The sequence below is a fragment of the Lepisosteus oculatus genome, chromosome 17 (assembly GCF_040954835.1).
Source record: "Lepisosteus oculatus isolate fLepOcu1 chromosome 17, fLepOcu1.hap2, whole genome shotgun sequence".
Classification (NCBI taxonomy): Eukaryota; Metazoa; Chordata; class Actinopteri; order Semionotiformes; family Lepisosteidae; genus Lepisosteus; species Lepisosteus oculatus.
Window position 1 is genome coordinate 19298706 of NC_090712.1, and position 15406 is coordinate 19314111.

The 15406-nt window shown below is 43.0% G+C and overlaps 1 protein-coding gene across 3 annotated transcripts; it reads right to left on the minus strand.

Moving 5' to 3' along the window:
• Positions 1-1346: 1346 nt before the first annotated feature.
• Positions 1347-14983, minus strand: cilk1 (ciliogenesis associated kinase 1). 3 transcript variants are annotated; one of them, XM_069179851.1, is made up of 14 exons: positions 14803-14983; positions 12463-12725; positions 10877-10931; positions 9540-9661; positions 8911-8990; positions 8514-8646; positions 7194-7365; positions 6139-6306; positions 5694-5927; positions 4831-5033; positions 4600-4751; positions 4109-4234; positions 3455-3562; positions 1347-3165 (listed from the first exon to the last, which is right to left on the minus strand). In XM_069179851.1, exons 2-14 carry the CDS (start codon positions 12561-12563, stop codon positions 3008-3010), a joined length of 1812 nt encoding a protein of 603 aa, XP_069035952.1. In that variant the 5' UTR covers positions 12564-12725; positions 14803-14983; the 3' UTR covers positions 1347-3007. The 3 variants fall into 3 exon arrangements, with proteins under 3 accessions (XP_069035952.1, XP_069035951.1, XP_069035953.1); XM_069179850.1 differs by having other exon boundaries at positions 5679-5927; XM_069179852.1 differs by lacking the exons at positions 12463-12725; positions 14803-14983 and adding an exon at positions 10462-10481 and having other exon boundaries at positions 5679-5927.
• Positions 14984-15406: the final 423 nt, after the last annotated feature.

Genomic DNA, 15406 nt, shown 5'->3' on the forward strand with positions numbered 1-15406 from the left:
CCTCCCGAAGCTCTGCGCTCGGTGGAAGAGGACCGGCGTTCCCGGTGGAAGAGAATCGTGCCGCGGTTCAAGGGTTTACGAGTAGCTGCGCTCCCCTGCTAGCACCTCCAAACAAGCTCAAGGCCCATTTGTAGGAGAGACGTAGGGAAGTCGAGCTGCGAGACTTCACGACACATCCCAGTGAGGCACTGCACGTGGCAGTCTGCCTTCGTTTTCACTGTGGGAAGAATCAGTGCAACCAGTAAAGTTGAAAAAACTTACTGAAAACTACGTTTTCTGCGTAGTAAGAGGTTTATTCCACGCTGGAGAGAAGAGAAAAAGCACGTTTCGGCTGTAATAAAACTTGTAACGACACCTGAAGGAGGCTCCACAACCCGAAACGTTGTGTTTTCTTCTCTTTTCTTTTTTCAGCAGGGAATAAACCTGTCACTTGATCCTTTGCAGTAACAGACTAAGGAACAAACAATGAAAAAAAAAAAACAGTGAACACTAAGGACTAAGTGAGAACAGAGCCCACCGAACACCAGAGAGAGCGCTACTGCAAGGGGCCCTGCTTTCTGCAGCAGGACACCTCAATTCATCAGGAACCGTGCTGGCTGTCAGTGCGCTGCAGAGTCACACACCTGGGGAACCTACAGACATAAATCTGGCGTTGAGAAGTTAGTGTTAAACACATATTTCTTGTTCAAAGCAGCCTTCTTAAACCTATCAAATGGGTCAAATGAATTAACGCTTTCTTTCAATTATACATATATGACCCTTAAACCAGATCTTTGGTTTGGAACTCTATATACACTTAAACTAGCAGGGGACTGTACACAGATTCATGTGTTTTGGAAAATGTGGTCCATGATGCATTCAACATCTTTGCTTATTATCAGGACAAATCTACCTGTTCAGTTCTTTACAAGGCATTAATAGCAATTTATAAAAAAAACAGACTAAATGTATATACTGGCCTGCACAATTGTGACAGAATGAATGAATTTTTTTAAATCAGACAGAGGTAATGCACTGCACAGCACACCCCTCCATCTGCAGTTGTAGCTTAACCTGCTGCTGTAACGTGTCTGAAACTAAAATTCATGGATTGGTGCCATATAACACTGCAAACAAACTATAACAAACTATGAAAAAAAAACAGTGAACACCAGAATATTAACAAATCTCATTAAAGTTAATGAAACTGCATGGAAATTATTTCAAATTATGTTTTTACAAATCCAAGTCAATCTGAAATATAGCATTATTTTAAATCTAAGAAAATTAGTCTTTGTTCAGGTGATGACTGTTATTCAGATAAAATAAAATATGGAAGGCATACAGAGCAACAAACACACTTCCACTGTGGAAAAGAATAGTTTATTGCTTATAACAGAGAAACTTTCCATTATCCATTCACACCTGTAAAAAAGCTACAGTACTCAGAGCTCTGGAATATCCCCTGAAAACAAACAAGCTCCGGACATTTATTTCTGTATAGAAGCTCAAAAATTAAAATGTCTACAAAGTGTTAGCGCTATTCCATTGTATAGTAAAACAAAATCACAGCTTCTTCTCTTATGAGAGTTGTTCCATTGTTCCATTGTTTGTGACATTAAAGCTTCTTGTGTTTAGATAAGAAAGCAATTTCCATTTTGGGGGGTTATGAATAGGTTATCTACCTTGAGAGAGGTTTCCAAAACAAAATAAAATAAAAATACTTAAACAGCATTGCATTCTGCAAGTTAGACTACATTTAATATTGAGATTTTAATATTTGTGGTAAGGGAAGAAGGATCTACATTTTTTTTTTTAAAAGCACAGCAACTTGTTTTTCATGAAGAAGGTAAAGTTTTTAAAACAATGCAGTAAAAAAATATTTCTATGCAGAAGCTGCCAGTAATCAATGCATTAAAATACTTATTGCATATAATTACAGGCTTTGTTTAACATAAATAACAGCTGATAATTATTACAGTAACCCTTTAAAAAAAGTGGTTCCTGGTCATGAAATTCCCATAAATGATAGTATTATAAACTACAGAAGACTATGTACAGCACATCTATTAAAACTCATGAAAGGTACAATAATATCAAATGAAAACTAAACGTGATTAAATTACTATCGCTGGCACGTTAGACAGATTCATGTGAACTATAGCATATAAAATGGAAATAAAAAGGAAACTGTTAGGACAGTTATTGAAACTATACAGTAAAGCCCCTAAACACCTTTAATATCCTTGCTTTTAATCTTGTTTTCCAAAGCACAGGAAACAAGAAACAAAAAGCCAAATAAATCAGTTTTCCACCTTTCGAAAGTCTAGTTTCTTATTGATTTGAAGGAATGTAATGGCATATAATACACAATGAGCTCTGTTGCTACAGTGGAGAATAACAATTCTGATTGAAATTTAAGACATCACTGCAGAGTGCACAGTAAACAGTCTGTATGAGGTCCATGTTGATCCAATAGAAGAAAAAGAGCATAAAAGGTCGTCATAATTTGATCACTTATTGAGCCATGTGCTTAACATTTCAATTTGAGGAAGCAAAGACTTTGGTATAAGTTAAATGAACAGTCCCAGCTTCAAAACAAACATGGGTTGAGGGTGCGATTAAGCCGCGACTGAAGTGTGATGGACACGCACCTCAGATCACAGTGTTTCACTGTCAGCGGTGTTCGGGACAGTGTAGCAGGACAGAACAGAGAAGTGCACTACCTTGCTGAAATGCACAGACAAGCTTCAGTACTGCACTCTTAAAACAAATGCTTCTCTTGTGTTTTTCTTAAAAAACTGAGCGGAGACCAAAACCAGCTTGAGTAACAAAAGCTGCTGTAGAGTATATTGATAACATATCAAAACCAAGCACACATATAATACATTATATACAGAGACAAATACAAAAAGAACATTATTGCTGTATATTACATGTTATCTACACAGTTCATGACGGAGTGCCCCTCTCCCCCCTCTCCTGAGTATCCAGGGGCTGGTGGTAGCCCGCTGTCCTGCAGGGGGCACTATCGATGCCCATATTTGGCGGCCCAGTCTATTCGCCCATGTACAGGCTGGACAGGCTGTGCAGGGGGGTGAGGCAGTACCCCTGGGGTGCTCTTTGAAGGCGAAGTATAGGATGGAGGCGCAAGCTGACTGCGGCCGGATTTCCACGTTGCATAGTCTGTAATTAAAAAACATCAAGCTCGTCAGCGGATCCTTCAAGAGCGGCTGGTTAGTTTTTATTTACTCTGTATTTTCTAGGGTACATTACACAGACACCTCAGACATACAGTAAGCATCGAGAGCTTCCTCGTTTAAATCAGAATTCTGGCACGGTACAGATATACAGTCTAAAGGTCTGGACTGGAGGCAGTACTGCTCACTCGGGAGGTTGAGACTGACCAATCTGATACAGATGGGACAGGTCTAGTCAGCTTCCGTGAAATGGACAACACCCAAGGAAGTCTTACTAGAGGATGGTGGATCCACCAGGGGTGCAAGCTGTACTCGCTGGCCAGCAGAAGCTACTTCCTTCTTATAAAAAGAAGGAGCATAATCACGTGGCAGCGTGCTGGGACCTGCAAAGAACACACAGACAGAAAAGGAATCAGTGCAAGTTCAAACTAGCGCTCCCATGTCCCGACAGCATCACTGTGGCACGGCCACGCCTGGCAGGTGTACACCTCATGAAACACCTGCATGACCCCCTTACAGAAGTCAGAAGCCTTACCAAGAGAGCTGTGCCCGTTACGTTCTCGCACATGTTCTGTGAGGTACCCAGCTAAAGACACATAGTGTCAGAGGACAATCACTTCCACCTTCTAAAGAGCTTATCTGATCACGAAACCAACCAACTGTGTATTAAGAGATTTGGATGTAACACAGAAAGAGATCATCTTCTACTTTATTTCAGTTTTTTACGTGCATTGATTTGATCGGCTTTAGATGAGAATATTTAATAATAAGTAGACACTCATTTCAGACAGCACTAGTTATGAAGGTACATTTAACGGGAAGGTCAAACTACTGTATTGCTTTCTAGGCAGTGACGAAGACACCAAGATGCTACAGGTGGCCTCCCGAGACTTTGGAGAACAGAAACAGGACAAACACTGCTTTCTGACCCTGGGTTGTTCTTCTCCCTGGCACTGTTCCTCCAACGCCCAGAGGAAAGCTGGCACTGCCCCACTGGCCATTCGCTGGACAGTCTAGATTCAAACTTATCGCCCCGTTCTTCTTTGCACTGAGCCCTAAACAAGACGTAAAGCAGAACACCTGAACAAGCGAGGAAGAAAATGTTCAAAAAGAAATGTGTACAGAAAACCCTCGATATAGCAGGGTTCTCATATAATAGTGCTTTTGGTCTGAAAAATATGATTTGTGATTTAACAGAAATTCTGCAATAATGGAAACCCCTTCCTCCCTATTAACCCATTAAAGTGAGGATTACTGTACTGCTGATTCATTTATTCCTGAAAAAGGAGAAGTGCCCTACTAGTTCACATCAGCAAAACTCTTTACTCCTGGAACTGACCTCCCCAGCTTCTTTTCACCACAGAAAGCATATAAAGCAGAATCCCAGTGACAGTGGCACAGTAATAAAATGAATACCCACCTGGCAAATACCTGGATTGTTTCAAGTAATGCTGCTTAGCTGACGTTATCCTGGACAAGGCTGGATCTTGGCAGGAAAGGGAGCCATTCACGCTGGGAGGATTGCCTATTGCTCTACCGTTTGCCGGATCCAAATTCAACATGCTTCCAAATCTGAAAGATATTTGGAGCTTATGTTCAGCATCAGCGCAAAAATCAAAAGACCTCAGAAATAAGCAGAGGAGAACTTCACCTGCTCAAGGCTTCATCCCCGTGTCTCCTCTTGTCATTGGTGACCTTCATTCTGCTCAGTGAAGAGACTTCTACATCCTCAAAGTCATCCCAGTCGCCGGAGCTCTTCAGAACCCCAGAGACATGAGCCCAGCGCCGCCTGCCAGCCTTGGGCTTGGTGTGGACACCCGGGAGGACGGCCTTCTCTGTGGCTTCAGGCAGCCTCTGCCATCAAACAGCCACCCATCAACAGTCAATAACAACTCTCAGACCTCAGGAGCACCTCTCATTTCAACATCCAGGAAACAACTAACACAATCGCTCCCGATAAAGTCTGGCTGTACATCAGCATCTTACTTAAGCCACAAAAGCAAAGAAACCTGTGTGCTACCCGTTACGATAAAAATGTGATGCTCTCTGTGTTTAAGGACAGGACAAAAAGCAACACGCTGCAAACATACAGTCACTTACTAAAGAGCAGAAGCCAACGCTATACAAATGGCAGTGATAAATCACCATTTGATCATTTACACACACCTGCCGCACACTCATGTTCTTTCCCACACACACACTCATGTTCTTTCCCACGCACACCCGCCACACACACTCATGTTCTTTCCCACGCACACCTGCCGCACACACTCATGTTCTTTCCCACACACACCTGCCGCACACACTCATGGTCTTTCCCACACACACTCATGTTCTTTCCCACGCACACTCATGTTCTTTCCCACGCACACTCATGTTCTTTCCCACGCACACTCATGTTCTTTCCCACGCACACCTGCCGCACACACTCATGTTCTTTCCCACACACACTCATGTTCTTTCCCACACACACTCATGTTCTTTCCCACACACACACACCTGCTGTTGCGGCACCTTGTCGTGAAGCAGCGGGAGGAGGGGCTGGCGTTCGCGCGGCTCCGGCTTGGCGGCGCGCGGCAGAGGTCCCGTCCCGGGCTGGGGCGGCTGCGGGGGCCGGGGCGGGGGGCGAGGCACGGGCGTGGGCTTCAGCTGCTGCGGGGGCACCCGGGGGTGAGGCTCCCCCTGCTCCTGGATCTGCTGCGGCGCCCCCAGGGCCTGGCCCACACAGAAGTAGGAGTACCGCAGGGCCTGCGGGGGGGACAGGCAGGGCTCTCATTGTCACACTTTGCTCCCTCAGATGTGCTTTCGGAATATTCTCCAGTCATCACACCACCCAAAAGGAACTATAAAAACTGAGATCTGGGCTTTCACGCCAGCTGGATGAATAACGAGGAGAGGACAGCCCTGGAAGGTACCGGAAGACGCACAGCAGCCCGTGAGCCCAGAGGCGCTGCCATACCTGACTCGCTGCAGGTCGCTTCTTGGGGTCCCACTGCAGCAGGTCCCTCATCAGCTGGATCCCCTCGCTGCTCGCGTTGGGGACGAGGGTCTTCAGGTTGCTGGGGACGCACTGCGGCCACCGGAAATTCATCGCTGCCGCCAGCTGGTAGCCCTCCATCCAGTCGTTCTGCCAGAAGAAGAAGAGACACTAGCCAACACTGCCCTCTCCAATAAACCACATGTGGAATAAAGGAGAAGCCGAGGGAACAGGCCTGCGATTCCTTCTTGCCTGTTGACTCTGTGCAGTAAACCTTCAGGTTAGCAGACTAAGCAGTCTGCCCACCCCTAGACTAATTACACCAACTGTAACACATCGTGTCCATTATTGCAGGAAAAGGCTGGGATTTCTGATGTGACAGACAAAAGTCCCCTTTAACAGATTTTGTCTATTGAATCCGAAGTCCGTAAAAGCAAGGGTTTACTATACAGACAACGAAGTATCAGCCTACCCTCCGTCATCACCTTTATTGCTTCTGGATTTGTTTTAAGAAGCCAAAAAAATCTAGAAAAAAAACTAAATCTGAACTATGTAACAAAAAGTAAGAAGTAATTGGACAGCCGTCAGGGAGCCCTGAAGAAAGGATTGAGCATTTCATTTATTGTACAGCATTCCCAGGGTCCGCGGTAGTAAACGCCAGGATTTTACTCTCTCCCCATATACGTCAAGATGCGTGAAGCTGTTATGAGGGAAGCTTTGATCGTGGTGTGCCTTGGCCAGCACATTTGTCAAACCTGAGTTTCTGAACCTTTTCTTCTGGTGGAGTACCTTCAGTGTACCAGAATATCTCAACGTGACAAATCCTTCAGAACTGGTGGATCCAAAAATCCAGAACTTTAACCAAATGTGCTTATATTCTCAAAAAGAATGGTGTGTTCATTAAAAACATTTTTATATGTGGGAACTAAGCTTTCATTCTTATACCTTATAAAGGCCAGGAAAACCACTCTTAATACAAGCAAAGTGTAATAAAAGCCCTTCCTGAAGACCCTCTTTGAGGCTTTAAATATAATGACCTTTTTCGGCGTTCCCAGGACCTGGCAGATCTTGAATATCGTATCTACTTCACTTGAGCCAGGAAACAGAGGCCGCAGTGTGTAGAGCTCAGCCATGATGCAGCCCACTGCCCACTGGTCGATAGGAGAGCTGTAGCTGGTGGACCTCAAGAGAACCTCAGGGGCACGATACCTGAGAAACACAAAGCAATTGATTTATTTTTTCCATATAGCTTCTGATGTCAATATAAATGCTCTGATCTCCTACTCTGGATTTTGTTACTTAGTTGGAGATTATCGGAATGAACGCCTGCTTATTCCTACTAAGGATCACAGAAACCTGTAACCTATCCCAGAAGTTTAGGGTTCATAGATGTCCATCTCAGGACACACGCATCACACAGGGGCAAATTTACAGACATCAACTGACTTACTGTAAGTAGACAAAAGCAAGAATACAGGGAGAGCACACAGATTCCACACACCAGGTTACCCAGTCCTAAAACGAACCCATGACCCAATTAGCAATGCTTGCCACATTTGGACATGGCTGTAAAAAAACGGGTGTTTTCACTAGTGGCTATATTGCATCACTAACACATTCACTGTTATAACCATTTTAATACTTTTGGGACTTCAAAGTGCCACGAGTCTACAAGTCAGAAGTGACTAAAAGCATGTGTACTGTGAGGCATTGAACACACTTAAAACAAATCACAGCTTTCATTGTTTGAACTAAAGCCTTAAACAGGGGTAACTGGGATTTCACACAACAGGTACCCAAGAGATTTTCTACCTGTGGTGACTTATATATCTAAGACATTTCAAAGACCCCAGTGCTCTGTAAAATAAACCTTGTTAACTGACAAGTAAAGCTCATTTCATTCTCAATTTGTTACATTTGTTAGCACAAAACTGAAGACCCATACAGCTGCTCGTTGTTTTTCCTCAGTGTACTATCATAATGGTTTTTAGAAGGTCTTATAATCAGCTTGTGCTGCAACACAAGCACCGCCAACTTCGGCCATCTTGGGAAGGAAATAAAAACTCAAGGGACTTTTTTATTGGCCTGGGCAGGCCTCAGCCAAGCCAGACTGGCAGCAGACTCGAGGTGTGAGACAATTGTGTACTGTATAAAAACCCCAGCCTCCAACAACTGCACGCATTCATAGTCTTGCTGTAAAACTTGCTCTTAAGTACAGAGGTAATTCCACGACACAATGCCCTTTCCACTCAGTAGTACTACGGTGATCCTTCTTCCAAACACACATTTAGAATTTGTCACAGGCCTGTCTTGACCCACGCAGAGGCACAGGTAACCAGTCGGCAACAAAAACGTACCATCTTGTAGAGACGTAGTCAGTGTATGGAGGTCGAGATCTTATTTCCCGCGCTAGGCCAAAGTCTGCTATTTTAACAAGTTCTGGTCCCATGCAAAGAAGATTTTCGGGTTTCATATCCCTGTGGAAAAACCCTAGGATGAACACAATGGTAAAATGGAACTAATCAGTGGGAGAACAAAGCACTGGCAAACATTATTATATCAATACTTAATTATAGTTAATGAAGGCCTAAACCATTCTGGAAATAATTTCACAGCGATACATTCAACTGCAATGAAGAGGACAGTTTTTGTTATCACATTCCAATTAATTATCATTCAGCTTCTTTATTTAAGAGTTACATGCCAACCCAAGTATACAAACAGTTATGTTTTCAAGCGTGCAGTGAACCATACCATGTTTATGAATAAATGCCAATCCTTGTAGTATCTGGTACATTATATTTCTCACAGCAGATTCAGGGAACAATCTACTCCTATAAATGCAAAAAATAAAGATAGAGTTTATTTATAATTTATCTGACTGCTTATACCGTACAGTATGTAAACTAGAGTAGGTGGGGAGTTGCGTCAGCATGCACAGGCTGCAGAGGAACAAGTAAAGGTTTATTCCTGCTGAAAAGAGAAGAGAGAAAACACAACGTTTCGGCTTTGGAGCCTTAAGTTGTGTTTTCTTTCTTCTCTTTTCAGCAGGAATAAACCTCTTACTTGTTCCTCTGCAGTATGTAAACTATATTTATTATAATTAATAAAATTATATCCTTACTTGAAAATGCGGAAACAGGGATATGTCCAAAGGCTTAACGCATTCTTTGTGCTAACAATTCTACATTCAATACAATCGCTGGATTAAATTTGTGATTTATATTATATTGACTATAGTGACATCAAAATATCTATTAGTTGAAAAAACGTTATACTCATCAAAAGCTAAATAAATACAAAAATACAATATAAATACAGTAAAAACAATTTTTACGTTCAGGACATCAAGGGACAGTAAAGGAAAATCTTGATCAAAATACCTGTCTTTCATCAACTGGTAAAGGTTTTCCTTCATATACTCAAACACAAAGTAGAGTTGGTCATTTTCTCTGATGACTTCCTTCAGTTTGACTACATTAGCATGATTCAGTTTCTTCAGGGACTACAGAGAAAATATAAAAGCCTTTTTAGTTTCAGGTTTACATGGGCTGCATAAAATGTAAGGTTAAATTTACAAATAATATGGCACTTGGATGAACCATTAGTACTAAACCTGAACTAGGTGTGCGTTGCTTTTTGACCACAATAATAAACAAAACTAGGCACGCAGAAGATCTTCTGGAACATCTTGATTCGTACCAGAACATTACTGCCTACGGAGCCGACGTCAACACACAGGCACACTGTTGGACCCCTTCACAAGTCGCCACAGCACAGGGGTTATGCACTGGGGGGAGGGGAGGGTGGGAGGTTCACAATCACATGCCTATGAATACAGCTCTTTGTCACGTTCTGACTGCTCACTCGAACTTGCAATTTATTTCCGAACCGAGCCAACGGAATGCCAACGTCTTACAAAATTAAAAATGCAACCATGCAGAACTGAAAGATGGGGGGGGGGGGGGGGTTTGACAGGAAGAAGGTACGCCAAGTGGCTCCGCGATCAGGAGGATTTCCCATGCACCCGAGCGCTGATGAGCTTTATCGCAGACATGCCATGACACGGGGAGGTGAAGTCACACGGGCTGCAGAGAGATGAGGAGACAGGAAGGCATGCTGGGTAGGAAACACCCAACTGCACTGCAGCAGCTCCCACTGAACAGGCATCCCTAAACCCCCCCCCACGCCCCCCACCGCAGCAGGACTCAAAGGGGGGGGCACCGTCTACGGAGTAGATTCACCCCGTGGGAAAAGAGGACCCAGCAAGACAAGTAGAGCTAAGGGTTCACATCAGATATCTACCGTATTCTCTGTGCTGGTTTCTGGGATGTGGTGACATTTAAATGGAGCATTCAGAATTGAAAGAAAAAAAGCACATACATTAGACATTCTACATTTATGACCTAGTATCTGGTTTTTTCCCCACTTAACACTGTGCCTTAGCTGCCATATGTTTAGTGCCAATGTTTTTAAGTTCAACAAAATCTGATAACGGACCTATTACAACAAAGAATGAAGAATTTCACTTTCTGAATTTTACCTAACACTTTCACCACCACTGGAACATTCATGTTGTGGATCACTCAGACATTTACACACTGCTTTGTGCCAGAATGGACCGTTCTCACAATTTACAGTTCTCCCAGCAGAAGTATTCAACCTTGCTTGCAACGAGGACATTTTATTGAGACGAGAAAAAAGAAGGCTGACACGTTACCTTAACCTCTCGCAGGTTCATGCATTCTTCCCAGGAATAGAACTTCCTTTTCATTCTAGGGGACAGATTAAAGTTGACATAATGACAGCATGAAAAACATCACACCTGTATGCATGGTCTTTGGAAGAATATACTTTCACTCCCTGTACACATACATTCTGCAAACTTCAATAACTAAAAAGAAGATGTTTACTGCGAAAGGTACTGAATTTACAAAATGCACTCTGAGCAACAGCAGGAAATGTAGTTACAAACTATGAGCTCAGAACAGATTACAAACGGTAAACTTGCTTAACTATTAAATCAATTATTCCTTTCACACCTTTTGATTATTTTATTCCTAAACTGCCTAGGACAGGTTTTCATGCAAAGATTTTAGAACTTTTACAAGTGTGCATGTTACACGCATGGGTGAGAACAAACACTGGAACACATCAGCCCAGATACGGAGCTGCTTCTAAATCTAAGACAGACCTCGTATGTAAATCATGTGATCACAAGAACCTATTCATGAAAGGCCAAAATGGCAATAAACATCATGCAACATGTTGGATATGTAACCTGAAGGCCCCCCGTATTCTTTAAGACAAAGGCTTGTAATACGAGGCTCACTTTGTGATAAACGTCTGTCAGCCTTGCACAGTTAAAAATGATTTCTCCCTTTATATGACATTTGTGGTATCTGACCAATTCAAATTCTGAAAGAGCTGATGCCCTATTCTAATCTGAATGCAAATACAGTGGCTCTGTAGTTGCTGCAAAACCCATTTAGCCAGTCCTGTACTCCCAGCTGTTAGCTCAGACACACGCTCCTGAGTGGACAGCGATGATTTATCCAGACCTATTGCCCAGAGACGGGTGCAGAATGCAGTCAGGTGATTCAGGTAAGGGGGGGCTCCATTTCAAAATTTCACTGGAAATGTGGTGACACTCATTTTATCCCAAACTTCACATTTATTATTTTGCATGAAGCATCCACCCCTCAAGGCTCATCTACAACAAGGGCAAAATTAAAGGGGTCACATTCCAATAAGTATTTTTTTTGTATTATTTCCTTCATGCTCAATTCTTATTTAAATTCTGTTTTCTGTATAAATACTTTATCTGTCATACTTGTTCCTCTTCCGGACTCATCCTGATTAAGATGTAGCAGTCTATGAGGGAACAACAGCTTAATCTCAGTATATTACACACTGTAATAGACCACTGAGCACTGGATGAGTGCAACGGCCCTCAACAAAGACTTATATACAGTATATAGGATCTTCAAAACACTGAACTTGCCTTCGTCAAAAACATTTTACCAGCTCAGGAAACATCAATTAAATCAGGGCAGGGCACTCACTTCACTTACTGCCAGATAAAATCAGCACTTGCCAGCGTTATGAAAAAATAAAATACAGAACAGCTGTTTGCAGAAAGGGTATGAGTGAAGCAAAAATAGCAAACCCTTTAAAGTCACAATTACGCCCTTTAAATGAGGTGACATTTCAATAAAAATGTGACTGGGTTAAAATGTCCCGTTTTACTGTTGACACTATTTCCAGGGAGAGGAAAGAATCTTTATAGAAACCTTGCTTGCTTACTTTTTAATAGCAACCAGTTCTCCCGACTCCAGACTCCTTCCCAGAAGAACGGACCCATAGGTCCCGTCTCCCAGCTGCTTGAGGGTCGCGTATCTATTCATGGCTCTGTCAGCATCGCCCAGGAGACGGGGGTCTGCTTCATGGAGGGTGCTCGGCTCCCTCCTGTTGAGTGCAGCCAGATCTTTCTGTGACAACAGCAGTGGACAACAGGCCGGGCTGCACACAGGACTGCAGAACTCATATTTTCACAGGCTGTCCTGGACCTGCAGAGACGAAACAGGCACAGACAGGACAAAAGACTTGACAAGCACGATCAAAAATGGGGTTTATTCTCTTAAATAAAAGTACAGTTAAATCTTCACAATATATTTCAATATTTCTAACAAACACCCTCCAAACTGACACAAATGGTGACAGTTCACATTTATACTCAAGTGCTACAAAGCTTAATAATAATGACTAACAAGTAAGTTACTGTAATATCAAGTCTAAAGTAATACTCTGGTTCATTTATTACATACAAACTCTATACTACTATGTAACATACTATTACATACTCTCTCACAGTACTAAAACCACGCTCTCATGTTTCAGTGATGGTAGCCCAGAGATAAGGCAAGCAGATGGTTCTGGAGCCTCCTTGAAGCGATACCAAATGTTTTCAGGCTCCGATCTAGAATATATTATGTTATTTTTAAATCTGGTTATAAAACCAGACCTAACAGAGAACTGTACAAGTACGCATTTCTAACACTTATCAGCAAACAAAACTACAGCTCAACACCTTCATGATCAATGACTAAACCCAAGGAAAATATCCAAGATAACCATCAGACCAATAACAGAAATACCCCGATTCCGCCAGTACAGGCAATGTTGATCTTTTTTTGTATTTCTCCCAGGAAATCATGTCTTGTTTAATGCAATGTTTTCTGGAATGCAAAATGCTAATGTTACTCCTAAGGAATTTTCTGCAACATAATGAACAATACAGACTGCTTCTCCCCGCCTTGCTAATGCTGAAGAATGTGTCCTCACAATCAAGTTAGAAAAAAGATGTATTAGCAATTCAGGAAAATCAGTTGCATGATATTCAGTGCTTGATTCTGTCGGAGACAATATTTTCACAGTGTCTTCAGCACACACATTTGCACACTATTCTCTGTAGGACACACTGATACTATCCAGGTTACTCTTTATTGCAAAGTCTACAGAGATACAGAAACAAGCTTCTGTACTAAATCTAGCTGGAAAGTGGCAACATACTGAGGTTTCTGGGGTCAGTAATAGAACAGCCCTGGGTCCCACATCTCTCTTTAACAGTGTCACAGTGCACGCCAGCACCACAGCTGGAAACAGCCTGTAAGCCTCAGATATCTCGGAACCATTCATTCATGTTTAACACTAGCATGGGAAAAGATGTCCGAATGAGCAAAACGATAGAAGGGATACTCTTTACGGCTGGTCTCTAATAAAAACTGACCGTGCTATTGAGCTGTAGCCCACGAACGGGGGGGGGGGCTGCATTTCTTCCCATTTTCATTCTGCATCTGCTCATTATTTACAACTCCCCAGTATTGAACCATCTATCACTTGGCATCCGTATAAAACTGTACCGGTATTCGCCCATGAGAATGGTCTGTAGCCCCTGAACACTGAACATGGCACTGTACGTGGTGTGATTATCTGCAAAGACACCACAACTGTCCGGGCGAATTTCCCAAATCTCGAGTTGGTGTAGGGGTAGTTGAATTCTGTATAGTAACACTTCTCCAGACTTTTCCGTTTAAAGCAAGCCAGTGATGTTCTTGCAGTAAAAAACAAACAACCCCAACATGTCTTAAAATAACTCATTAACTCGGCTGCACCTACTGTATTTCCTTGTTGGCAAATGCCAACATTTCAGATAACAGAGTTGAGGAACAGAAACGCACACCCCTGCTTTACAGATATAACAAGGGTATCAACAGAAAAGGCCAAAAATACAAGAAAGAAAAGAACAGCGGGATTATCAACAGGCGGACAGATATCACAACGCAATGATTTTTTTATCCCCGTTATTTCCATTATTACATCTGCTGTATAAAAAAAAAGCTTTTGTTTCGACTCCAGGAAACAGAGCGAAATCTCTTTTCTTATTATGTTTGGACTCACACGGAGCCATGCGTTTGATCATCAGATCGGTGAGCCCTGATTTATCCTTCGCCCCCCAAATTGCATCGGGACAAAGTTTGCACACTTCTGTGTGTCTGGACCGAGTCCTGCATTATATCACTGGACCTTCTCCAACGCTAACGGAAACGGGGCAGGCCCCCTTCGTTTGCAACGAGTAGCACCTACCTGCAGAGTTTCAACAACGCAGCGCACTGACATCTGCTTACACGCCGGTGAGCACCAACACACCCAGACAAACCCCTGGTCTTCGGGCGTCAAGCAAACATGGCGCCCGGGCTCCCAGCGGCGGAGGGCGGAGCCGCAGCGCCGCCTGCCCGCCTGCCCGTCCGCCTGCTCCATCAGCCCTGCCGTTTCTCCGGCACAAACCTCTCTGCCAAGGAAAAAAATAAAGGGGGGCGAAATATCCCTGAACACCGGCCCCCCCCCCCAAAAAAAAGCACATGCACACGGGGGGGAAAACGTTAAGGGACCCTTTGTTGTTCCAGACCGGTACAAAACCAAACCCCTAGCCTTATTGTTAGCTTCATGTTCGTATTTTAATAAACATGATCGTACAGTATATGAAATTATAGTAAACCGTATTTTTTAAAGCGCCCTTAGAAAGTGGCCTCTCACAGCGCTTTGCGGTAAGGAATAAAAAGGGGGAAGGGAAAGGAGAATTCAGGTAATATTACCGTAAGGGTCTGGAGTACAGCAGTAAGGACGGGCACAACTTGAAAACAGTCAAAGAAATAAAGCAATCATCCATCCATTTTTAATAGCTTTATTG